At 42.2% G+C, this 26,148-nt stretch overlaps 1 protein-coding gene across 2 annotated transcripts in view; it reads right to left on the reverse strand.

The window, feature by feature from the left end:
- Nucleotides 1–1,890: 1,890 nt before the first annotated feature.
- The window catches only part of FBXO34 (F-box protein 34), an 84,476-nt gene continuing 60,218 nt past the window's right edge, over nt 1,891–26,148 (reverse strand). For both annotated transcript variants that reach the window (XM_058163023.1, XM_058163024.1), the window contains exons 3-4: nt 6,029–6,236; nt 1,891–4,638 (exon numbers count right to left, since the gene is read on the reverse strand). In XM_058163023.1, coding sequence (XP_058019006.1) covers nt 2,523–4,638; nt 6,029–6,108 — 2,196 coding nt within the window. In that variant the 5' untranslated portion in view covers nt 6,109–6,236 and the 3' untranslated portion in view covers nt 1,891–2,522. The remainder of the gene's footprint in view (nt 4,639–6,028; nt 6,237–26,148) is intronic.

Below are 26,148 nucleotides of genomic sequence, written 5' to 3' on the forward strand. Positions count from 1 at the left end.
GGAAGCCTTCTCCAAAAAGCACGATATCAACTAATGTTTTCTTGACGAAACCTTACAGCAGGGGTGTCCAACCTTGCTAAAACTTGTGGATTTCAACTCGTGGTTGACTGGGGAATTCTGGGAGTTGAAGTCCACAAATCTTAAAGCTGACAAATCTGCAAAGTTGATGAATTATTGCCAAGATCCCTTAATTAAGAACATAGCAATTTCGCCTATATTTTCCTCTCTTAACTGAAAATCTGCCCCCATTTTTTCCCCAATATTTAAGCCAGCTGAGCTTTCTCTCTCCTTAAGGGATTTTCATACTTGGTTTATTTTCATAGCTGAAATTCTCAAATCATTTTGAACTTCTCCATTTTCTGTGTGGCTTTCTTTATATGAAGCACAGTACTGACAAATAAAACATTGCTTCCTATTTCTGAGTGTATTTTTCTTAAGAATAATGTAAAAGATTTGCCTCAAATGTATGAACTGTAAAAACCATTTCAATCTTTCGTTTATATAGGTGCTTTTAAAAAAAAATTTAATGTGTAGTATCTTGAAAGTGTAATTTGCAGATCATGTAACAATTCATGAAATTAACCAATCTTTCGGGTTTCTCATCTTGCTTTTTTTTCTTCTTCTCAAAGGTGCCAAGTTCAAAAAACACTGCTCTAAAAAATTTGTAGTATCTCCATTTTATACTAACTACAAAATTAAACAATTCAATTAAGTAATTAAACCATTGCTCAGGATATAGACTACATATTGAGTGATATAGAATCCAGAGAGAAAGGAGGGAATTCTTCAAGTTAAGGATAAATCTATTCCTTGCTATCCCTTATTTGCTTCTTAGGATTTTTTAAAATTAGCTATTTTGTTTATGAATTTTCCATAAGATTAACAATTTATTCAGGAAGAACCAACCAAGGCGATTACAATTAACACAGACGGAAGTCTGAAACAAGATAAAGGGAATCAAGCACATAAATCTTGCTTTTCAGTAGTCAAAATATGATTCATGAGGAAATTGCTTCCTGCTACAAACAGCTGCTTTTAGTGTAAGATTGACTTGTCTGCCATTGCTACTGATTAAATCACAGACTCTATTAACCAGTTATATCTGCCAAAGAGTCTAGGTTTATTTTGAAGTTGGCACCATACAAATTATGTAATATGCAGGTGAAGACAGATAAGTATAGGTAATACTATGTTATTTGATTAAGGCCAATGTTTATGCAAGCTGGCAATCTCAAGAAAACTTTGTGGATGTCTGAAAAACAATACTGTAGGTTTAATTTGTGATGGCTGATAAAAAATTTCCGGGATTTGCAAAGTTCGTCAGAAATGGTTAACCTCTGTAATATTCATTTCCTTATCTTTGATATTAGAACCTGCTCCATCTAAAAAAGAAAAAAAGAAGTGCTACAAAATACACATTTATTTCCCAAATAATTTCTTTTAAGTACTAAGTACTTACCGTATATACTCGAGTATAAGCCGAGTTTTTCAGCACGTTTTTTGTGCTGAAAAACGTCCCCTCGGCTTATACTCGAGTCCCAGTTTACCCCAGTTTTTGGGGTAAAATTGGGACCTCGGCTTATACTCAGTTTTTCTTCTTTTTTTCACATTATACCGGATGGTGCAAACTTGGCGGGCTTTTGCATTAGCGCGGGGAAGCCCTGCCGGTGCAGTGAGAGGGCGGGGCGGGGGAGCCGCCAGCCTTCTCGGCTGAGGGAGGGAGGCTTTCCCTGACCGGTAGCTGCCTCATTTCCCTCCCTCGGCTTATACTCGAGTCCCCAGTTTACCCCAGTTTTTTGGGGTAAAATTGGGGACCTCGGCTTATACTCGGATCGGCTTATATTCGAGTATATACGGTAAGTCTTTTTTTTAAAGTACTGGGAAGAAAAAAATGATAAAGGACAGGTTTAGAATGCACATTTTATTAAGTAAAAAAAAACACAACACCCCAAGGTAAGGTGGATGCAATAGACCAGAGTTTTCCTGCTATGTGACAAGTCTTCTTTTTCTTGCTACCACCCTCAAATATAACCTACCGCATATGTGTTCTAGTCTAGTTTTAAGGTTGTCCAGTTAAACCATACTTTTTGAAGATTGATTTTTTTTTACATATTTAGAGTTTCTTTTCAGAAACAATGTTAATATATATTTATATATATTTATATATATAAATGTATATTTTATACACGATATACAGATTTGAAAACGAGACACTTTTAAAACACAGGACTGTAGCCGCAAACACTCGAGGTACTGCGTTGCAGCACTTTGATGTTGGTCAACTGGCTGTCAGACACCCAAGATGAATCTATTCTAGAGCACTTATGTACACGGGTGGGCTAAACACAATCTTTTCTCTAAAAGGTAAAAAGGCCTTTGTGATTGAAAGTATGTGCAGTTTCGTAGCCCTGTGGAAGAGGGAAAGAAAAACCACCCACAAACTATACACAGTGTAAACATCACAAGGCATGGAATTCTCCTCCTACCCATGATTGAGGCTCCCAAAAGATGTGCAGAATGTGCTAACAGTCCTCATCTATTTCCCTGGATTTCTTGTGAATCGCACGATTAAGGTTATGGCAGGCGGGGACCCAATGATTGTCATGAAGGCCTAACTTGCATCCGGGGACATTCTTTTGGGATCTGTGACAACACATCCAGTACCCGGGCCCATAAGGTAAAGCTTGGCAATAGGGCTTGGGGTGCCACCGACATAACGAGACATCACCCTTGGTGTACTTCTTTTTGCACTGTTTGCAAGGGTCTTCTCTGTAGCGTGGATCACGAACCCAACGTGAATCTGCTGGCCTGACATTGTAGTACTCAATGATAAATTTGAAATATCCACAAGTGCATTTGAGTGCCACCAGACTCTTGGTGGGCAATAAACCAAATATCTTCACCATAATGTGATGGGGCAGGAAGACCAGATATTGCTGGGGCTCCAAAAGTTGCTGGATCTTAAACCTGGTTTCCAAAAAGTCATGAGACCTTTGCCTCTTCAGATGAGATGAGTCAAGGATCTGCAGTGCATTCTCTGAGGAAACATCAGGGCAGTCACCTGAAACATGGCTTCTCATACAAACTTGATCAGCAGAGGAAGCTTCCTTTCCTTGGGCCCCTGCTGGACATTCCTCCGTAGGAGTCTCCACTGACTGCAGGCACTCTTGGGAGATTTCACATTTGGATAAAAGCAAGAAAAGTCTTCCTGGAAGAGAATCTTCACCAAAGCTCAAATCACAAGATTGGGGTTTTTTGCAACTCTGATCTATCTTGCTGACAGATATGCTAATATTCAGGGATTCACTCACTCTCACATTTGCATTCAAATTAGGAACATCTCGTGATTCTTTTGGTGTATGTTCAGTTGATGAAGATTTGTTATATAAGAAATGGGGAGATGTCTGAACAGCTTTTGAATACTTAGAGGGATGTGACTCAGTAATGTCTTGAGAATCATACCAGTTGACGGATATGCTTCCTTGCCCATGCTTAAGATCATGGCTGCCTTCAAGAGAATCATCAAAGGAAGAATGGCCAGAAGAGGGACCTTCCCATAAACTATCTTCCACTGAACCATTGTGCTTTGATCCCCACCCCACCTTCTCACCATTACATTCTTCTTGGTGGAGGACCAGAGATGATACCTTGTCAGACTCGTTCTCTGGTAGTATTCCACTTGCCAGGAGTACTCGCCCTACATTCCGCCGGAAGCTACTATTTCTAGACAAGCTCCCTGCTTCACGTTCACTTTGGCGCCTCAGGCACTCTGATTCAAGCTTTGCAACCATCTCCAAGACACGCACTGGCTCAGCCTGCTGCTCTACACTGTGACTGCCACAGGGTGGCTTTTCAGATGGAACCTCACAAGCCCTGAAGTCAGAAAAGAATCCAGGAGCAGAAGGGGCAGCTTTAGGTTGCCCGATAAACCTGGGCACAGCAGAGGCACTGGGACAGTTTCTGGTGCAACTGGCCAGCAAAACACTTGCTCTTTGTTCCAGGAAAGCAACCATCTCGACAACTGATAATGGTCGACCAGGGAACCCTCCCTCACCACCATCATTCACATTATGTACAGAGCAGTGCTCAATGCCACAGGCAAATGGCTCGGGCTGGTAGCACCTCGCATTGGCCTCTCTCATCCTTTCCAAGTGGATCTTGGCCTTTTTGATATCTCCTGACTTTTTCCGGCGTTTGATTGCTCGCCCATCTATGTCCCAGGTGCTTTTGTTCTTCATGGAAAATACTCGGGTGTCACTACATAGCTGGGCTGCAAAAAAGGCTATTTTCTCTTTTGTGTTCCCAGGCTTTACAACTGCCCAGATATCCAGCAATCCCTCTTCCTCTTCCCCCTGATGGATGGAGGCAGGCGGGGTAGCTCTCTTCTCTTTGACCCTGGGTGCTTCCACATGGCTTTGGTTGCTGTTCCTACTATAGAGTGTATTGGTCGAGAGGTTCCCCAATGGTTTCCAAAGAGGCGGACTGGGTAAAAGGTTTGGCTTGGGATTCCTAGCTTTTTCATCTTTTGCCAATCTCTGTTCGCTCATGGGTGGGCTTCGTGGAGAGTCCAGGCTTATTTCAAAAGATCTCTCTTTCTTCTGTAACTTGAGATAGGGCTTTAAGTGCATTCCAGTTATTCTGGAGAGGAAAGGGGAAAGGGAGTGAGAAAGAAAAGATACACTTTAAAAAATTGCTGATTTAAGGGGTAAAGATGAATTGAAGGATTAAAACTGCTCTATGAAATTTGGAATCATTACATTGTGGGTTGGGCTACAAGTGCAAATCACTGTATCAGGGATGGATAAACGGTAGGAAAAGGTCCTTATGTACCCCAAATTCTTTATCTTTTTTTCCTACTCTTAGAACATCTGCGTGATGGGAAGCTGCAAGCATGAAAATTGGTAGCACAATTTTCTCAAATTACAAATACTGTATAATAGTTTGGTTAAAACTTCAGTAGGTCTAAGATACCTATTATACTTGTTTAAAAGAAACAGACAGACAGATAATGAGAAGCAGCAGCAAATTTGTTTTTTGAAGGGTTGGAGGTTTGGTTTTATTTAGAGTAATAAATATTCAGTATGACTATTTAATATAAATACATATTTTAAAAAAAGGAAATAACGATGCTGCCTCGATGGGTTCATCTTTGGGAGCCACAGAGGCTGTGAACAGGTAGCCATGCAGAGAAACTGAGATTCAGAGCAAGCCAGCTGTTTATCAGGAACCATGTGTGTAAGCAGTACTCATCCCACCCTCCAGTATAAGGAGATCCCAGGCTGAAGAGGAAAGTGGGATGCTAGCACTGCTTATACAGTACCAGGACTCCAGAGGGAAGGTCCAAAGGAATGAAAGCAGCTTTCCTGAAGTCTCAATCGATTTTGTGGCAAAATCTACAGTCTACAACTGATGGTGCCGATTCAAAGGGGTCGACAATTCTGGGAGTTGGTCCATACAGCTTAAAGTTGCTAACCTCACCTTCTCCCAGAATTCCTCTGTGGTTTATATCCGTATTCCTTAACAACGTTAAGATGTGTGGACCAAATCCCAGAATTCCCCAGCCAGCACATTTAAAGTGGCTAAGCTGAGAGATGCTGGTTTATATGACAGTTCATTTGCTGCTGAATCCCTTTTCGTATGTCCAATATTTAAACAATTCAAATAATTTGATGTGTTCCTATGTCTCATTCAGAAACAGCCTTTTTTTTTTTCCTTTTCTATCTCTGAAATAAGCAGTGTATACTAAATCAGGGGTCTCCAACTTTAGCAACTTTAAGACTTGTGGACTTCAACTCTGGGAGTTGAAGTCCACAAGTCTTAAAGTTGCCAAGGTTAGAGAACCCTGTTCTAAATCATACCCCACCATTTTGCTAGGGACACAATCTATAAACCTAAGCATTCCCGGGGACATCCCCATGCCAGTTCTCTTAGCCAGTGAGTGGAGCAAATAGGAAAGTGATTCCCAAAGCAGAAGCCGGAAGGCTCTGGAGCATTTCGCTTGGCCACAGAAGGCACAAGGCATTCATACCGTTTGACTGGGTAGAAGGCGGAGGATGTAGAATTCAGCAGTTCCCGGTGGAGGCCAGCTCGGCAGGAACTCTTCATCATCACTCTCCCCACTCCCTCCCCCCCTCCACCAGCCGCAGGTTGTCACAGCCAATCCATCTCAGTCCACTGCCAGGGCTCTTGTGTCAGTTTGTTTCGCCCCTTGCAATGGCCAACTGGGTCTTTGACACCTAAAAACCGCAGGGAAGAAATAAAATTATGTGATCAGGCTTGAATTAGTAAAGCTTATACAACCCACCAGTACTCCAGCCAATATTCAGGGTAAAAAAACCACTCAATCAGGAGAGGCACAAATTTAGTTGCAGAGAAGGTCACATAAATGCTAAGCAATCAGAGGGTTTCTCTGTGTGTGTGTTACAGTTTGTAAACCATGGAGTGTGAATCTAGTTGACTATGGGGATGTATACCATAACCAAGGCTATATGTGAGTATAATCACCTATTATTCATCTGCCTCAGGACTGTCCTTATGAAGCTTTCAGAAAGCAATTTTTCTCCCTTCCTACCTAGAGATGACAGGCAACAAACTTGGAATCTTCTGCATCCAAGGGACATACCTATATCACTGATACACAGGTCAAATTTCCTTTCCCCTACTTCTTGTGCCAGGTAATCACATTTTTCTTTTGGACTCTCTGATGAAGGATTTGCAAGGGTCCAAAGTTTGTTAAGTAATATGCAGATGCGCAAATGCAGCCATGTGCTATAAACCCCTATACTGTAATATGCATAATAACAAAACAAAAAATTGATCTCACAATATAATGGTCCTTTAAAATTACTTCTATAGTTATTAGAAATACAAATAGGAAAGCATCACAATTGCAAATATTCTGGACTTCCGGCTGATGTCACAGTGAGATTGGATGCGAGGATTGGGTCTCTGCACTCCAGCACCAAGTTCTCCCCGTTGGAGGGCTCCAAAAGGAGCTAAAGCCACCCTGTAGGGGTGGTGAAGAAAAGAGAGCCACCCTGCAGGTCGCAGAGAGCTGCAACTCTCCTGCTTGACCCAGGGCTTGCTGACCCACGAGGAAGAGAGGCAGCCATCATGGCTGCCATGAAGCCGGGACAGCTGTGGCAACAAAGAAAGTGCAGAAACGGTGTAGATGGATAATGACTAGAGCTGAGTGAGAAGATTCCTTTTTTATTTAAACCCCAACTTTAAAAGGAAAAGAAAAAGAAAATCCAGGAACAGAGACTCTTGGAACTGTTTGTTAAAGCGGCGAAGAAAAGAGAACAGAGAAAATTTTTTCACCCGAAAAAAAGGAACTATGGGGAGAAGAACTAAGGACTTTTAAAAAACATAGAAAATTGGACCTTCAAACTGGATAGGCATTGTTTTTGAAAGACATCTTAAAATGCTGGACCTATCTACTTGAATAATTGACTTTGCTTCTACAAATTGAATTAAAATTGGATTAAATAACTTTACATTTGAAACAACACTGAAATCTAAGCTGAGGGCGCCACCTACTGATAAATGGAAAATATACCATACCCCTACAAGTCTGGGAAAATTTCTGATAAGAGAAATAAACAATACTCATGGTGATACTGTGATGATACCTACTGTTCTATAATTATCTACTTTATGATTACTGGAGACTCAACTGTGGGAATAAGGAAGACTCTTAAGCAAAGTTAAGTGACTTCTGATTTTTTGAAAGCTTCCTTGACTATCGAAATGGAACTGATTGAATAATCCTGGAATATAAAGAACTACGAGCATTGTATTTTCTGAGGCGCAATAGTAGGCTTGAATATATTGTTTTTGGACTATTGAGTAAAAGCGGGACTAACTAAAATAAGACAAGATGCTCCATCGGGGGAAATAAGTGAAATTTCAAAAGAAATTGCATTGATGTTCCAAAGCATTAAGGACACTATGACAAAGAATTACAGGGAGATAAAGAACCTATTGCAGGGCATAAATAGGAAAATAGAAAACACTCTGCAACTGATAATGAATGAAGACCAAATATTCCAGGAAAGAGAGGAGACAAAAGAAAAAATCTATCTAGACCCGTTCCAGTCCGGTTTCCGGCCCGGTTACAGCACTGAGACGGCTTTGGTCGCATTGGTGGATGATCTCTGGAGGGCCAGGGATAGGGGTTATTCCTCTGCCCTGGTCCTATTAGACCTCTCAGCGGCTTTTGATACCATCGACCATGGTATCCTGCTGCGCCGGTTGGAGGGATTGGGAGTGAGAGGCACCGTTTATCGGTGGTTCTCCTCCTATCTCTCCGACTGGTCGCAGACGGTGTTGACAGGGGGGCAGAGGTCGACCCCGAGGCGCCTCACTTGTGGGGTGCCGCAGGGGTCGATTCTCTCGCCCCTTCTGTTCAACATCTATATGAAGCCGCTGGGTGAGATCAGCCGCTGGGTGAGATCAGGTACCAGCTGTACGCTGATGACACCCAGCTGTACTTTTCCACACCGGGCCACCCCAACGAAGCTATCGAAGTGCTGTCCCGGTGTTTGGAAGCCGTACGGGTCTGGATGGGGAGAAACAGGCTCAAGCTCAATCCCTCCAAGACAGAGTGGCTGTGGATGCCGGCATCCCGGTACAGTCAGCTGAGTCCACGGCTGACTGTTGGGGGCGAGTCATTGGCCCCGATGGAGAGGGTGCGCAACTTAGGCATCCTCCTGGATGAACGGCTGTCTTTTGAAGATCATTTGGCAGCCGTCTCCAGGAGAGCTTTCCACCAGGTTCGCCTGGTGCGCCAGTTGCGCCCCTTTCTAGACCGGGATGCCTTATGCACGGTCACTCACGCCCTCGTGACATCTCGTCTGGATTACTGCAATGCTCTCTACATGGGGCTCCCCTTGAGGGGCATCCGGAGGCTTCAGTTAGTCCAGAATGCGGCTGCGCGGGTGATAGAGGGAGCCCCTCGTGGCTCCCGTGTGACACCTATCCTGCGCAGACTGCACTGGCTACCTGTGGCCTTCCGGGTGCGCTTCAAGGTTTTGGTGACCATCTTTAAAGCGCTCCATGGCATAGGGCCGGGCTACTTACGGGACCGCCTACTGCTACCGAATACCTCTCACCGACCCGTGCGCTCTCACAGAGAGGGACTCCTCAGGGTGCCGTCAGCTAGGCAGTGCCGTCTGGCGACACCCAGGGGAAGGGCCTTCTCTGTGGGGGCTCCCACCCTCTGGAACGAACTTCCCCCAGAACTCCGTCAACTTCCGGACCTCCGAACCTTCCGTCGCGAGCTTAAAACACACTTATTCATCTGCGCAGGACTGGATTAGTTTTTAAATTTATATTGGTTTTAAATGGTTTTTATTATTTATATTGCTTTTTAATTCGGCTTTGTAGAATAAGTTTTTTTAACTATGGTTTTAGTCTGTATTTATATGTCTTTTACTTGCCTGTGAACCGCCCTGAGTCCCTCGGGAGATAGGGCGGTATATAAATGTGATTAATAAATAAATAAATAAATAAATAAAAATGGAGAAAAAGACAAAACAGACAAATCAGCAAATAAAGCAAGAAGGAGAAGATAATAAAGATAATAATGACTGATGAAATAAACCAAGGGGGAAATACTTTAATAGAATAGAATAGAATAGAATTTTATTGGCCAAGTGTGATTGGACACACAAGGAATTTGTCTTGGTGCATATGCTCTCAGTGTACATAAAAGAAAAGATACGTTCATCAAGGTACAACATTTACAACACAATTGATGATCAATATATCAATATAAATCATAAGGATTGCCAGCAACAAGTTATAGTCATACAGTCATAAGTGGAAAGAGATTGGTGATGGGAACTATGAAACGATTAATAGTAGTGCAGATTCAGTAAATAGTCTGACAGTGTTGAGGGAACTATTTGTTTAGCAGAGTGATGGCCTTCGGGAAAAAACTGTTCTTGTGTCTAGTTGTTCTGGTGTGCAGTGCTCTATAGCGTCGTTTTGAGGGTAGGAGTTGAAACAGTTTATGTCCAGGATGCGAGGGATCTGCAAATATTTTCACGGCTCTCTTCTTGATTCGTGCAGTATACAGGTCCTCAATGGAAGGCAAGTTGGTAGCAATTATTTTTTCTGCAGTTCTAATTATCCTCTGAAGTCTGTGTTTTTCTTGTTGGGTTGCAGAACCGAACCAGACAGTTATAGAGGTGCAAATGACAGACTCAATAATTCCTCTGTAGAACTGGATCAGCAGCTCCTTGGGCAGTTTGAGCTTACTGAGTTGGCGCAGAAAGAACATTCTTTGTTGTCCTTTTTTAATGATGTTTTGATGTTAGCTGTCCATTTGAGATCTTGCGATATGATAGAACCCAGAAATTTGAAGGTTTCTACTGTTGATACTGTGTTGTCAAGTATTGTGAGAGGTGGAAGTATGGAAGGGTTTTCCTAAAGTCTACCACCATTTCTACGGTTTTGAGTGTGTTCAGTTCCAGATTGTTTTGGTTGCACCACAAGGATAGTCGTTCGACCTCTCGTCTATATGCGGATTCGTCATTGTCTCGAATGAGACCAATCACTGTTGTGTCATCTGCGAACTTCAGTAGCTTAACAAATGGATCATTGGAGATGCAGTCATTGGTATACAGAGAGAAGAGAAGTGGGGAGAGCACACAGCCTTGGGGGGACCCTGTGCTAATTGTACAGGTATTTGATGTGATCTTGCTTAGCTTCACCTGCTGCTTCCTGTTTGTTAGGAAGCTTGTGATCCACTTACAAGTCTGTTCCGGTACCTGTAGCTGGTTTAGCTTAGTTAGAAGAATGTCTGGAATGATGGTATTGAATGCTGAACTAAAGTCTACAAAAGGGACCCTTGCATAGGTCTTTGGAGACTCAAGATGTTGTAGGATGTAGTGCAGAGCCATATTAACAGCATCATCTGTTGATCTATTTGCTCGGTATGCAAATTGCAAGGGGTCTAAAAGCGGATTCGTGATGGTTTTCAGGTAGGAAAGCACTAGCCTTTCAAAGGTTTTCATGACTACAGATGTTAGAGCAACTGGTCTGTAGTCATTCAGTTCCTTGATGGTGGGCTTCTTCGGCACTGGGATGATGGTAGAGCGTTTGAAGCAAGAAGGAACATAGCACATCTCTAGTGATTTATTGAAAATATGGGTGAAGATGGGGGCCAATTGGTCAGCACAGACTTTTAAGCAAGAAGGAGTTATCTTGTCTGGGCCTGGCGCCCAGACAAGATAACTAGAGATTGGATAAGTGGAAAGATACTTTTAAAAGGAAGATAGGAGCCTGGGTAGATATTTTGGAGGCCTGGCAGCATAGGAGGATAGAGATGGGAGAAATGTTTAGACTGAACAGTGAAGATACAGATGTAGATAGAGGCAAGGATCCAAGAGAGGAGTATGGAGGCAAGGTAAAAAACGAATAAGAATTGAAGTATTAAAACGGGCAAGAGATGATGGATAGAAAGGAAATATTTTTTTTATCCTTCTTTAATATAAAGATGGCCTGATTAAAAACTAGAATAGAGGTAGAAATAAGAATGCACACTCTCATATAATGTAACAGCTAGATGGAAAGATTAGAGGTTGAAAGATGGTATTATTAAGTATGCTTAAATAATATGGTTTGGCACTAGAATGGCTCACTGAAACATTAAATAATAAAATAATAAAGGATTATATCTTAATATAAACAAGTGCATTAACACTAGGATTAGTAATGGTGGCCTGACTAGAAGCCAGAATAGAGGCAGAAATAAGAAATAGGGGGAATATTAGCATATACAGTGGGGCAAAAAAGTATTTAGTCAGCCACCAGTTGTGCAAGTTCTCACACTGAAAAAGATGAGAGAGGCCTGTAATTGTTATCATAGGTATACCTCAACTAGGAGAGACAACATGAGAAAACACATCCAGAAAATCACATTGTCTGATTTGTAACGAATTTATTTGCAAATTATGGTGGAAAATAAGTATTTGGTCAATATCAAAAGTTCATCTCAATACTTTGTTATATATCCTTTGTTGGCAATGACAGAGGTCAAACGTTTTCTATACGTCTTCACAAGGTTTTCACACACTATTGCTGGTATGTTGGCCCATTCCTCCATGCAGATCTCCTCGAGAGCAGTGATGTTTTGGGGCTGTCGCTGGGCAACACGGACTTTCAACTCCCTCCAAAGGTTTTCTGTGGAGTTGAGATCTGGTGACTGGCTAGGCCACTCCAGGACCTTGAAATGCTTCTTACGGAGCCGCTCCTTTGTTGCCCGGGCAGTGTGTTTAGGATCATTGTCATGCTGAAAGACCCAGCCACGTTTCATCTTCAATGTCCTTGCTGATGGAAGGAGGTTTGCACTCAAAATCTCACGATACATGGCCCCATTCATTCTTTCCTTTACAAGGATCAGTCGTCCTGGTCCCTTTGCAGAGAAACAGCCCCACAGCATGATGTTGCCACTCCCATGCTTCACAGTAGGTATGGTGTTCTTTGGATGCAACTCAGCATTCTCTCTCCTCCAAACACGACGAGTTGAGTTTCTACCAAACAGTTCTACTTTGGTTTCATTTGACCATATGACATTCTCCCAATCCTCTTCTGGATCATCCAAATGCTCTCTAGCAAACTTCAGACTGGCCCGGACATGTACTGGCTTAAGCAGGGGGACATGTCTGGCACTGCAGGATCTGAGTCCCTGGCAGTGTAGTGTGTTACTGATGGTAGCCTTTGTTACATTGGTCCCAGCTCTCTGCAGGTCATTCACTAGGTCCCCCCGTGTGGTTCTGGGATATTTGCTCACCGTTCTTGTGATCATTTTGACCCCACGGGGTGAGATCTTGCATGGAGCCCCAGATCGAGGGAGATTATCAGTGGTCTTGTATGTCTTCCATTTTCTAATTATTCCTCCCACAGTTAATTTCTTCACACCAAGCTGCTTGCCTATTCCAGATTCAGTCTTCCCAGCCTGGTGCAGGTCTACAATTTTGTTTCTGGTGTCCTTCGACAGCTCTTTCGTCTTCACCATAGTGGAGTTTGGAGTGTGACTGTTTGAGGTTGTGGACAGGTTAACAAGTTCAAACAGGTATCATTAATACAGGTAATAAGTGGAGAACAGAGGAGCCTCTTAAAGTAGAAGTTACAGGTCTGTGAGAGCCAGAAATCTTGCTTGTTTGTTGGTGACCAAATACTTATTTTCCACCATAATTTGCAAATAAATTCATTACAAATCAGACAACGTGATTTTCTGGATGTGTTTTCTCATGTTGTCTCTCCTAGTTGAGGTATACCTATGATGACAATTACAGGCCTCTCTCATCTTTTTCAGTGGGAGAACTTGCACAATTGGTGGCTGACTAAATACTTTTTTGCCCCACTGTATATTTTTCATACAACAGAATAAAAGCAATAATTAGAGGGAAAGATTAGATGTTGAAAGAGGGCAGTACTATGAAAATTCAAATAATATTGTGATTGGCATTAAAATGGAACATTGAAATATTGAATAACTACTTTAAAACAAATATGTATATTAATACTAGGATTTCATAAGTTTGATTAATGTAACAAATAACATTAATATTATTGATATTTGTCCCAAAATGAACAATACCCAGATGCTGCACTGTTCATGTATTGATGTTGATGTATATTCTAAAAATAAATATCCAAAAAACCTTTTTTTAAAAATTGCAAATATTTTCAAAATGCAATGATGGCTTTTTACCCAGAATATGGATTTTGGAGAGAAACAAACAAACAAAAAATCTTCAAGGTAGCTTCTTTGAGTCATTTCATTACCAGACTATAAAAGAATCATTATGGGGAATGGAGATTCTAGTTGCTTAAATGGGGTAGCTTATTCTATAGACTTGCCTGGGATATTTTTTCCTTGATTGCGTTTTGGGTGGGATATTATAAACACAGACTAAAGCTAACTTGTACTGATGCCTCTGCACTTACCCCTGGAAAGAAGCCTAGAAATTTATCTGAAGCAAACACAGAACTTGTGGCCAGAACACAGGATGGAAACCAAACCCTGTGTTTTTTAAAAATACAGACTAATATCAACCTTAGCAATTCGGCTCTTTACGAACACATAGACATCAATATAATTATATTATGGATTCCCACAAAACAGCATCAGTGTGTGCTTTGGAGAAATGTCAATTCTGTCCCTTTATCTCAGGAATCCAGAGCAGGATGACACTGGAACTCCTCAAGAATCAGGTGTCATCTCTAAGACAGAAGACCAAAAGCTATCATGAATCTACAAAACAACATTACCAAAGGGTGAAGTCTTAGTTATATATTTCCACTCCTGGTCAATAGATGCTGTGAACCCAGGATATTTGAGGGACTACTGTACTTTATTCTCATCATTTCTATCCATTTCACTAGGTTGCACAGGAGGGGCATGCTGTAGGCCCCATCTATTAAGAATTGTCACCTTGTGGGACCCAGGAAGGTGGTCTTTTCTGTAGCTGAGCCTGCACTCTGAAATACCATACCACCCAAGTCCAGCTGGCCCTGACTCTCTTCACCCTTCAGAAAACCTCACAGATCTGGATCTTTGCCCAGGCATGGGGGCCAGAGGAGTACAGGTAGTCCTTGATTTATGACAATTTGAGCCCAAAATTTCCATTGCTAAGCGAGACAGTTGTTAAATGAATTTTGCTGCATTTTACGAGCTTTATTGCTACAGTTGTTAAGTCAATGGTTGCAGTTGTTAAGTTAGTAATACAGTTAAGTGAATCTGGCCTCCCCATTATTTCACTTGTCAATCATAAAAGGGAATCACATGACCTCAGGAAACTGCAACCTTTATTAATATAGCAGAGTTGCCAAGTGTCTGAATTTTGATCATGTGACCCAAAGGATGCTTGAGAAAAAGAGTCATGAAAAGTAGTCATAAGTCACTTTTTTCAATGTTGTTGTAATTCTGATCACTAAACGAATGGGTTTAAGTTTAGGGCTACCTGTAATTCATGCTACTGGTGAATGATGTGCTCAGGAGCCATTTTGTGCTAGTTGGTTGGTTTTTGTTTTTTTGTGGCTTAGTGTGATGTGCATATCAGATTAGTGAGTAAAGATTATTCTTTAGCCACTTGGGAAAAACTGGTGGTCAAATGTCAGCATTTGACAATAGATCAATCTGCTAAACTTCAGAGTGGCAGAGTGACTGAATTTCAGTGGCATAACTTTTCAGCTAAAAAACCACAACAGGAAAGTAAGGGTGGGAATGGCTTTCCAACCAAAATTTATTAGTCACTGTGATCTGATCCAATGTTTATGTGTACCTGCTGCAATCACAAGATTCTCAAAATGGTCTAAGCAACCAGCTTTTCTGACTTAGTATTGGTACCCAACTTAGTATGTTGGGAGATAACCCATATCTTTTTGAACTGGTGTAATAAGTAACTTTTTGAAAGTCACATTTTAAGCTAGCTGAAAATGGGTTGTTAAGATTTCAGGCAAGAATTCTTTTCCCCATCCAAGCTGGAAATGATTGGAAATAAATTTTCAGCACATGAATCACTACATTTCTAACAGGCAATCATTTCCAGTTATAAACCAACTTTGAATAATTGACATAAGAAAAAATAGATGAAATCTTTACAAATTGACCAGAGTCCCAAAATGTTCACTTTTTGCATATCTGCATGTCCATAATCATTTATGATCAGGTGATTCTTGGCTAAATGTGCCAAAGTCCCTACCCATTTTCTTATGTATCCACTCAATCTCATCTTAAAGCCCTCTTAGCTAAAGGCGAATCCCACTGATTTGAACAGAAATTACTTCCAAGCACAGATGCTCAGGCTTGCAGGACGTTTTGCTGCATTTATCAAAATTCTCTGCCGTTTGGTTAACATGGGCTTAAAAAAAAAAATAGACTTAGTAATCAAGCAGAAAGCTGTTCCATTTCAAATAGCTCATCTGGCTGCCAGGGGGAGGGGGTGTCCCAGAGGATCCCAGTGAAACAATATGTAAGTATGCAAATGCCATTCAACTCTGCCAAAACCTCAAGTTTCTTCAGATTAAATCCACTCTGAGAACTTTCAATTAGTAGGCAAAATGTTTGCATTTAAAAAATAATAATAAAACGAGTGATATAATTAATTCCACTGCTGAATATAGATGATTTATGACCCTGACAAAAGCTGCTGATACTGCTTTGAGCCTGGAGGGCAAATCTTTATTGGAAATCATGAACCAGTCTTCCCCCAATGTACTGCCCTCCTGACGTGTCGAATTGTAATTCTATCTGGCTGGAGACGACAGAGGAGTGTAACTCCACGCATGTTGAAAAACAGACATGATCTATTGGCCCTGAAAGGAAAAACAAAGGTAACATGGATGGGAAGTGAGCTATTAAAGACAAAGATGGGGAGGCCTCCTGCTGGCAAACCACTCCTATTCCCGTGTGTAAAACTGTCCAAAATCCTGAAAAATGGATGGAAATTGCTTGTTAACATTCAGCTATTTTTACCACTGAATTCTGGCAACACAATCGGAGTGCTGGTGGAGTGCAAATGGGATGCTGGGCTGAATCAAAGGCTTTGCACAAAAAGTGGATTTTGGAAGAAGAAGAAAAACAGGCTGAGAATCCAGCAGGTGTTTCAAGAAGCAGCTCCTGATAGAGGACAGCAATGTTACAATGGAGGATTATTATTATTCTGTTGCTTTGCATGTACACTGAGAGCTTCTGCACTAGAAACAAATTCCTTGTGTGTCTAATCACACTTGGCCAATAAAGTATTCAATTCAAGTCAGCATCTAAAAAGGTTGTTGCTCACTGAGTTAGAGACTCTGTTCTCCCAATAGCAGCAGCTTCCTGACCAGCACAGTCCCTGGGCTTCACTATTATACCAGAAGCTAACCGATAGTGGAGCAGCACCCAATATGTACCAGAAGAAGCATGTTGTGCAGAGACATAGAAAGCCCAAGCCCAAAAGGAAACTGGATTTTGTTTTTTCCTAAAGATGTTTCAACAACAACAACAACAACAGAATAACAGAGTTGGAAGGGACCTTGTAGGTCATCTTCTAGTCCAACCCCCTCAGCCAAGCAGAAGACCCTACATTATTTCTGACAGATGGCAGTCCAGTCTCTTCTTGAAAGCTTCCAGTGATGAATCTCCCACAACTTCTCAAGGCAGGCTGTTCCACTGGTTGATCACTGTCAGAAAATTTCTCCTTATTTCCAGGTTGAATCTCTCCTTGTTCAGTTTCCATCCATTATTCCTTGTCTGGCCTTCAGGTGCTTTGGAAAATAGGTTGACCCCCCTCCTCTCTGTGGCAGCCCCTCAAATATTGGAAGACGGCTATCATGTCTCCCCTGGTCCTTCTCTTCACTAGACCAGCCAGGCCCAGTTCCTGCAACCATTCATTGTATGTTTTAGCCTCCAGTCCAGGGGTGGGTTTCACTTACCTTTGCTACTGGTTCGCTCAAGTGCGTGAGCAGGCAGAAGCTTCTGCACATGCACAGATCGTCTTTTGATGACATCCGGACGGGTGGTCTCCCACCACCGCTGCTACCGGTTCACCCGAACTAGGGCGAACCGGTAGCAACCTACCACTGTTCCAGTCCCCTAATTATCTTTGTTGCTCTTTTCTGCACTCTTTCTAGTCTCAACATCTTTTTTATAGTGCAGTGACAAAAACTGGATGCAGTATTCTAGGTGTGGTGTTACTAAGGCTTTATAAAGGGGCATTAGTACCTCACGCAATCTTGATTTCTTCAGTTCTCAGAACTGAAGAAACTTCATGGATAAGAAGCGAAACATCTTCAAGAAAAACAAAGGAAGTCCAGTTGCCTTTTGAAAAAGCACTTTGGGACAACCATGATGACTGAGAATCTCCACAGACAGACATCAAAAGCATCCACTCCCTGCTCTTCAATAGATTCCTCAAAAGAAGCTGACCATAACCTACAGCTCAGCAAATTCATCCAGGCAATGGTAGCAGCAAAAAGCATTGGACTATTTCAAGACCCAGAGTCCAGTTGTAGTTGCCCACGTAACAGTGGCATATCTGCATAAATATATTGACCATCATTGGTGTTGTAAATGTTGTACCTTGATGAACGTATCTTTTCTTTTATGTACACTGAGAGCATATGCACCAAACACAAATTCCTTGTGTGTCCAATCACACTTGGCCAATAAAAAATTCTATTCTATTCTACTCTATTCTATTCAGACAGACACCCCATTGAGGCTGGAAGGTGAGAAGGTGGCTATTTGTTTTTAAAGACCTATTCTGAGTACTTTCAACTGTGTACCCATGGGTGACCTCAATTCTTTTTTCTGTTATTTCACTGTGGTACTTACTGTCACAATCACGAAGGCGTACAGACATTTTCCAGTATTTCCTCCATAAAAATGTTCAAATGCAAGTAGATAAGTGATTTTCAAAGAGTGAGTAAAAAAACTTGGCAAAATATTAAGCACCTGAACACAATTGTCTAAAACTGAACACACAGAGAAATAGAAGAAAAACATTAGAGAGAGAGAGAGGAGTACAAAGAACAAGATTAGCACTTATTAAAAACAAAGCAAAATTGGTTTGATCTGTATAAGCAGGGTGCTAAGTTCCTATCATGAAAAGCTGCATATTTTATCCCATCTGTTTCACAGAGATAGCACATATGAGTCTTCCTGCTTAATTTCCTCTCTGAAGGAGAGAGGTGTTTTCCACACAACATACAATAACACAAAGTCTAGTGCCAGAGGTATTCTACAAACACCACTTTTCCTGCTGGTAGTGCCAGTCTGCATTTCTGTACCTAAGACACATTTTCACTGATGAGGTCATATGATTTTATGAGGGTTTCTGAATCCTTCTACGTTTAGAATGCCAGAGAAAATCCTATGATGTTATTTGACTTTTCAGGGGTTTTCGAAAAGGCTTAAGTATAAATAGGTGTGCTTAACCTTGTGAAGCTCACTGCACTTTTGACACTTTTTAGGACAAAGGGGAGGAAAATGAAAATAGAGCATCCTAACACTGAAAATACTTTTACTCCAAATGCTAATGGAGTGATCAAAGGATCACAAAATGGAGGCGCGTGGAGGTGGAGGCATATCAAACACAGATGACTATAGTACATCTATGCTGCAGCAGTCTGTGAGTCAGACTTGCTAGTTCTCCTTGCGGAAAAACAAAAATCAAGGGGGGAAATGCTGGATCATTCTCGATAATAAGCACATCAAAGCAGGCTTCCACAACTTTGAGCAATAAAAACAGCCAAAAACTGCTGAAGGGAGCAATCGGATTCCTTTTTGGATATTGATATTTCTGTAGTTCTAGAGCCATGAGGGTGAACCTAGGGCATGTGTGCCAGAAGTCACCCGTTGCTCTTCTGGGTTCTGACGCGCCAGCCAGCTGGTCTTCATACGCGCGGGAAAGCCAGAAACTGAAAGAGCAGCCGCCCAGTGCGCATGCGTGTGCTGATAAGATGATCTTCCGGTTTCTGGCACAAATCCGCGTGTGAAGACCAGCTGGCCAGTGTGAATGCGCGTGGTGGAAACCAGAAGATCATCTTCCCAGCATGCGCATTTCTGGCGCTCCCACACAGGTGAAGACCAGGTGGCCGGCATGCCAGAACCAGAAAAGCAAGGGAAGCAGAGCTGCCAGCCAGGATGGGCGGGCTGGGGCTTCCCTCCCTCCCCACCCAAGCGGGCTTCTGGCGCAGCTGCAGCCCTTCAGCCCGTGGCACTGACGCAGGTCCGCAATCTGGAGCGCCTGGTCAGCTCGGGCACATGGAGCAGTGTTTGCTGGCTGGCTGGCTGGATGGCCGCCCTGCCCTCTGCTCCTGCCGCTGTGAGAGGGCAGCAGCAGTTCTTGCGCTACCGTGATGCTGGAGCAGCCAGGAGGAAAAGGAGGAACCTCCATTGGGAGGCGAGCTGCCCTGGGAGGGCCAGAGGAGAGCACAGCTTGTCACACATGGAGATGCCGCCGAGGGTAAGGAAGCAGCCGGGAAGGGGAAGGGGCTGCGCTGGGGGGGGCACTTCATACTGGCTAGAGTTGGGGCAAAACTTTCCCACTGCTGGCCCCCCAAGCCAAGGCTGGGAAGAGGCTCCGACTTTTCAGCAGAGAGAGGCGGCATTCCCCGCCCAACTTTCTCTCCCTGTCCGGGGCTGCAGTCGTCGGTGGGGATGTCCTGCCACCCTGACGGGGAGCAGGCAGGAGGGTAGGCAAGGAGGAGTGAGGACCCCCAAAAGGCCAGGCAGAGCTGTCACATGTGCACTGGACAACTGGTCTTTGCACACACATGCACACCAGAAACTGGAAGAGCAGGTGGCCAGCGCACATGTGCACACCGGAAATCAAAAGATTATCTGATTTTCCAATTTTCGGTGCGTATGCTCCCGTTTCGGTACTCAGTGCCAAAAAAGATTTGCCAACACTGCTATACAGTAACAACCTGAAGAAGTCAGTTTGATGTCAGCAAGTTCAAAAACCACAATGCCAGGTATTGGAAGCCATGCAAGAATCCCCTGAAACAAATGGCTGCTCAGCAGATCTTTAGGGTAGCAGAATTACATTTGATCATACATACAAGAGTAACGACCTGGGTGTAGACTGCATTTTAAAAGCTTTTTAAAAAGGTAGAAGGGGTTTTCTGTATGAATAGCACTGCTTTAGCAAAATTCAAGAATGCTAACAAAACCATGAAAGCTCAATTTTGTCACTCTACAAATAATAAATAAATCAAATAACTCACTTTTTTTTAAAGTAGTGATATAAAAGCTATAAGAAAACTCCATAATGATTCTGAAGAAACAATCCATAAAATCAAATTGGCATAAAAAAAATTAAACGTGAGTCTAAATAAACTCTTCTGTAGAATACTGCAATTTTGAAAGATGAGCTGAGTTGGACAAAAACACTCTGAGCAATTGGATGACCAAAACCTGAATTTGTCATATATAAAAATGGAGGATTCCTGATGTCCTGGGAGTAGACATGACCACCATCATGGCATCAAAATGCAAGATGGATGAGAAGGGTAGAGTTTGGTTGAACGTACAGCAAAGGGTCCAATCTTAATGCAACCTTTAAAAAAAAAAAAATGTGTCTGTCCCGAGGGGCAAAGCACTGTTGCCCATTGAAAGAAATGAACACTACACATTTTTTAAAAAAATCTGTTCTGTCAAACGTTGTTAACTCCTGCTGAACTGTTCTGTGTAAAAAGTAACTTCGTATATAAGAAATGGTGCGTTTGAGAAGCCATCTTATATCCTTTGTCTAATCTCAGAAGAATGACCCAATTTTAGTCCCAACGATATAGTGCATTTTTTGTTGATGCAGGTAATTAGGCTACATTGGGGAGTAACAACGGATTGATGTGGTAAATCAAAGATGCCCAAGTAGGAAACTCAGAAGTCTATCTGTTGTGGTAATCAAAGCTGCTTAACCTGAAAGGCCATTCAAACAGACCTCGAATTCTTTGTGATTCAATTTTAACTAAGTTCAAAGCTTATAAAATGCTAGGAAACTAAGATAGGAAAACTACAATTTGCACAACTCCCAAAAAGATCACAGGCTTTGACTGAAACAGAAACAGCAAACTGACACCAAAGTTTTTAATTGTCTTAAAAGAAGGAAACGACTATACAGCTTAAAGAATCTAAAAATCATTTAGCCTTTTTTCTCTGCTTCTTTTCTGGTGTTATCCCAGATACTGGCTGCTTGAGGAAACAATGCAGGCTTTTGCTGTCCAAGAAAGAGTACGAAAAGCCAGATCCAACAACTCTATGTAGTCCAACATTTTATTAATGACCAACCAGATTAGCCTTGAGCCTTCCAGATGTAGGCCGATCAACCCCCAATTTACGATTTTTATTTCCAAATTAAAGCAGCACTGAAAATTTGGGGTCCCGTGTTGGTGAAGGCTAGGCCAGAATGTTTCCAAAAAGATAAGGTCTGGCTACAAATCCTCATAGAGATATTAATGTGGAAAGATCTATACTCAGATCTCCTGGATGGCTCTTTTTCCACATAGAACTCTGCGGAAGACTGAACTGAATTGGGAGCATAGACTAGCAGAGGGAGAATTCATCTTCACACATATATAGTGGAAGTTTGCACAAAATGCTCAAGCCGATTACTAAGTTAGCTCATTGCATCATATAATGAATCATCAACCATGGCCTATAAAGAAAGCGCTGGGAGGGGATCTAGAATAAATTAGAATCCCCAGCCTGGGCTGTTTTTAGATGCCTTTGTTCTTGGGGGCCTTAGTTTCTCTCTTAGTAATTTTTGCTATTATTAGTGATTAGTGTTATTTTACTATATTGTATTTAACCTTAGACTGTAAAGAGAGAATTATCAAATGTTTAGTGGCACATAAACCCCAGTAACTAAGCAAGTCAGTGGACGAATGAACGAATGCGTTTATTACACATGCTATTAAATAAGAGGATGAGAAAATTCAGCCTTCTCCAAGGTCTTATCTCCAGCTCCTATGTTGAACTACATCTCCCACCATGCTTTATTACTGCCAATGGAGGCTACAAGTATAAAGCCAAACACTTTCACTGCCTCGCTAAGATTCTGCACGATGTCAAGCAAATGATCCTCTGTCTTTCCTCCAAGAGGTGGAGAGAAAACAAAGCCTAAGAAACTTGTTTTTTTCCATTTTGGCATTCACAGTGCTGATACTGGAGATTTGACTAACTTCCAGCTGGGGGCTGCTGTTTTTATTACTGCTACTCAAAACAGATCCTCCCAGTTCATACTGTCAGGAATCTGGAAAGTCACTGGACTCACATCACACCCTGAAGATCTCAGAGAAGTTCAACAGATAAAGCAATGCACCAGACTACCACCAATTATACAATATACAAGATTTTCTTCCTGAAAGCAAGGAAAGCAAGGATTTTCTTCCTGAAAGCACACATGAATTCCTCTTTACAAATTTATGGACGTAGTATGGCATTGGATGAGATGCCTCTCAAGTCTGTAAAGTTGTATTGTAGGCAGGAGCAACCTGCAGCCTGCCTGATAGCCACATGTTGCCCACAGAGTTCTTTTTCTTTTGGTGACTCCAGTGACTCAATACATTGCCAATTAAAATGTGGCAGCATTTTTCTTTTGAGGGCAGAAAAAAGACACCTGAAGGTTAAACACTCAAATGTCTCTAAAATTCTCTAAATGAGCCCAACATTTTGATTCTTAAGTGAAACATTTGTTAAGTGAGTTTTGACCCATTTTATGACTTTTCTTGTCACGGTTGTTAAATGAATCACTGAAGTTGTTAAGTTAGTAACATGGTTGTTAAGTGAATCTGGCTTCCCCATTGACTTTGCTCGTTAGAAGGTCGCAGAATCCTCAAATATGAATCTGTTCCCAAGCATCTGAATTTTGATCACGTGCCCATCGGGATGCTACAACGGTCATAAGTGTGAAAAATAGTCATAAGTCACTTTTTTCAATCCCGTTGTAACTTCAAATGGTTACTAAATGAACTGTTACAAATTGAGGACTATCTGTACAGAAAACCAGAGATAGGCAACCCTGTAATTCCCATTCAGATTTTCTAAAATAAGAGTTCCCATAGTTACTTGCCGTGAGTCATGCTGCTCAAAGCTGACAGTATTTTAAACCCAAAACATCAGGTTGTCTATCTCTGTATTAAACACATACAACCATTAAATGCTTTGTAACATCTAAGAACCTATAACCATAATGGCAAACCTATGGCACCCATGCCAGACGTGGCACGCAGAGCCCTCTCTGTGTGCAAGGGCGCCGTCGCCAGCTGCTCTTCTGGTTTCCAGCACACACATGCATGCTGGCCAGCTGGTCTTTGCGAGTGCCGGAGTGCTGGAAAACGGCCCAAAATCACCCCCAAAACAGGCCATTTTTCAGGCTGTTTTTTGGGCCATTTTTCAGGATGAAAAAGGGCCTGAAAATGGGCTGAAAAACGGCCAAAAAACAGGCATGTGCACACCAGCCAGCTGGTCCTCAGGTTTCCAGCACTCTGGCACATGCACATGTGCGCACATGCACTTGTGTTCCGGTTTGGGCACTCGGTGCCGAAAAGGTTCACCATCACTGACCTATAATGTTTGAAACAACTAACAAGTCTGATTTTTAAAAAAACAACAACAACATTAACCATGTACCTGCAAGTATGGTTATTTAAAAGGTGTATATTCTGCTCTAGAATCTGATCTAATCACTATTTTGTACAGATCCACTGCAGTCAATGGGATATAAGACAGTTATAATTACTGGTTTCAATGAGGCTGTTCCACATGCAACTAAATCTGGATGTATTTTTGTACTTTCAGTGAAAGTTCCTGAAATTAAGAAACTGTTATTGTATGCAAGATATATTTTTTTTGTTTACATTTATATCCCGCCCTTCTCCGAAGACTCAGGGCGGCTTACAGTGTGTAAGGCAATAGTCTCATTCTATTTGTATATTTACAAAGTCAACTTATTGCCCCCCCAACAATCTGGGTCCTCATTTTACCTACCTTATAAAGGATGGAAGGCTGAGTCAACCTTGGGCCTGGTGGGACTTGAACCTGCAGTAATTGAGGCAGCTGTGTTTAATAACAGGCTTCTTACAGCCTGAGCCACACCGCGGCCCTATTTCATGGGAATACATAATCAAATGCAGGACTCTCACATAAAAAGGCTTACGTTCATAAAATGAAACCGGAGAGACTTCTAGTTAGCAAAATATCTATAATAGATTTTTGAAGTGCTTCATAACAGTCTTTATGCCCATATCAGGTATTAACCCAAACTTAAGACAGAATGAGGTGTATGCTAGATGTATAGGACCTCAGCTAAACTTTTATTCATGGTCAGGGAGCTCTTCTATATAGGTCAGTGATGGCTAACTTTTTTTTCCTCGGGTGCCAATACCACGTGGGCACTATTGCGGGCGCACACGTGCCCACACCCATAATGCAATGCCCCCATGCATGCCCCTCCCGTGCGCATGCACGTGCAACCCCCCCCCCACGCTGCCCTGCCCCGAGCTGACCTAGGGTGATGGCTCATGTCCCCTTAGAAATGGCTCCGCGTGCCACCTGTGGCACAGCACGCATGCCATAGGTTCACCATCACGGATACAGGTAGTCCTTCTTAAGTCGCATGAATCTGTCTCGGAAGCAGGCACCGTTTTTGGAGCGGTCGCAATGAATTGTAGCCCCTTTGAAAATGGCGCCCATTTCTGGAACAAAGCGATGTGACCAGCAGAGTTGCCGAGGGACGAAGCAGCCTGCCCTCTTTCCGTGCAAGTTCTGGAACGCCACAGATCATTTAAAGGTAAGTGTGCAACCGAAGATGGGGGTGGGAGGGGAGGAGGTGTCGGACCTGATGGGATGGGAAGCAGGCTCAAGACCTGCAAGGACCTGGGAAGTCCACAAGTCTTAAAAGTTGACAAGGTTGGACACCCCTGTATCTAGAATAATGAAAACCTGTCCAACTAAGAACAAGGCTTGTTTGTTCAAGCAAAAGAACACATAGCAGCAATTTTTGTGGGCACTGCAAGAGCACATTTCCTTATGATCAGTTTTGATAAAACTGCCAGGTATGCAAGTGAGCACTTAAGAGAAAGCAAGGAGATACATGGCAGCAAAATTCTCAGAGATGTTCTGGGCTGAACTCCAATATTTTTTTTTTTTAAAAAAAGGTTCTACCACCACTAAGCTATTTTAATCTTATAATGTGCTTGTTTGCAACAAGAAGCCATCAGTGTAAACAACAATGAAACAATTAAGATTTGGGTACTCTTTGAAAGCATGCAAATAAAAGCACAGGGAAACACCCATGAGCTCTGCCGGACACAGGAGCAAAGAAATGAAGGACGGAGCAAAATAGAAAAACCTCACAGGGAAGGAAACACGTGTTTCAAGCTGGAGCGGTGAGACTAAAGCCCTAATGTTTCTCAGTTAAAAATAAATCCCTCAAATGGGATTGCTTATGGGAAATTGTATGTCAGAGTTAGGGGAGGGGAAGGGAGGGGAGGGGAGGAGGAAATAGTACCTCACTATTATTTCAGCGGCCCGGGGGCTGCACACCCTTTTTATTTGTAGCCACTTCTGCAAACCAACAATGGGCAGCATGATTATAGGTCCCCCCTTCATGACATGCCAAAGCATATATACCATGAGATTTCAAA

This window comes from Ahaetulla prasina, chromosome 1, assembly GCF_028640845.1.
Source record: "Ahaetulla prasina isolate Xishuangbanna chromosome 1, ASM2864084v1, whole genome shotgun sequence".
NCBI lineage: Eukaryota > Metazoa > Chordata > Lepidosauria > Squamata > Colubridae > Ahaetulla > Ahaetulla prasina.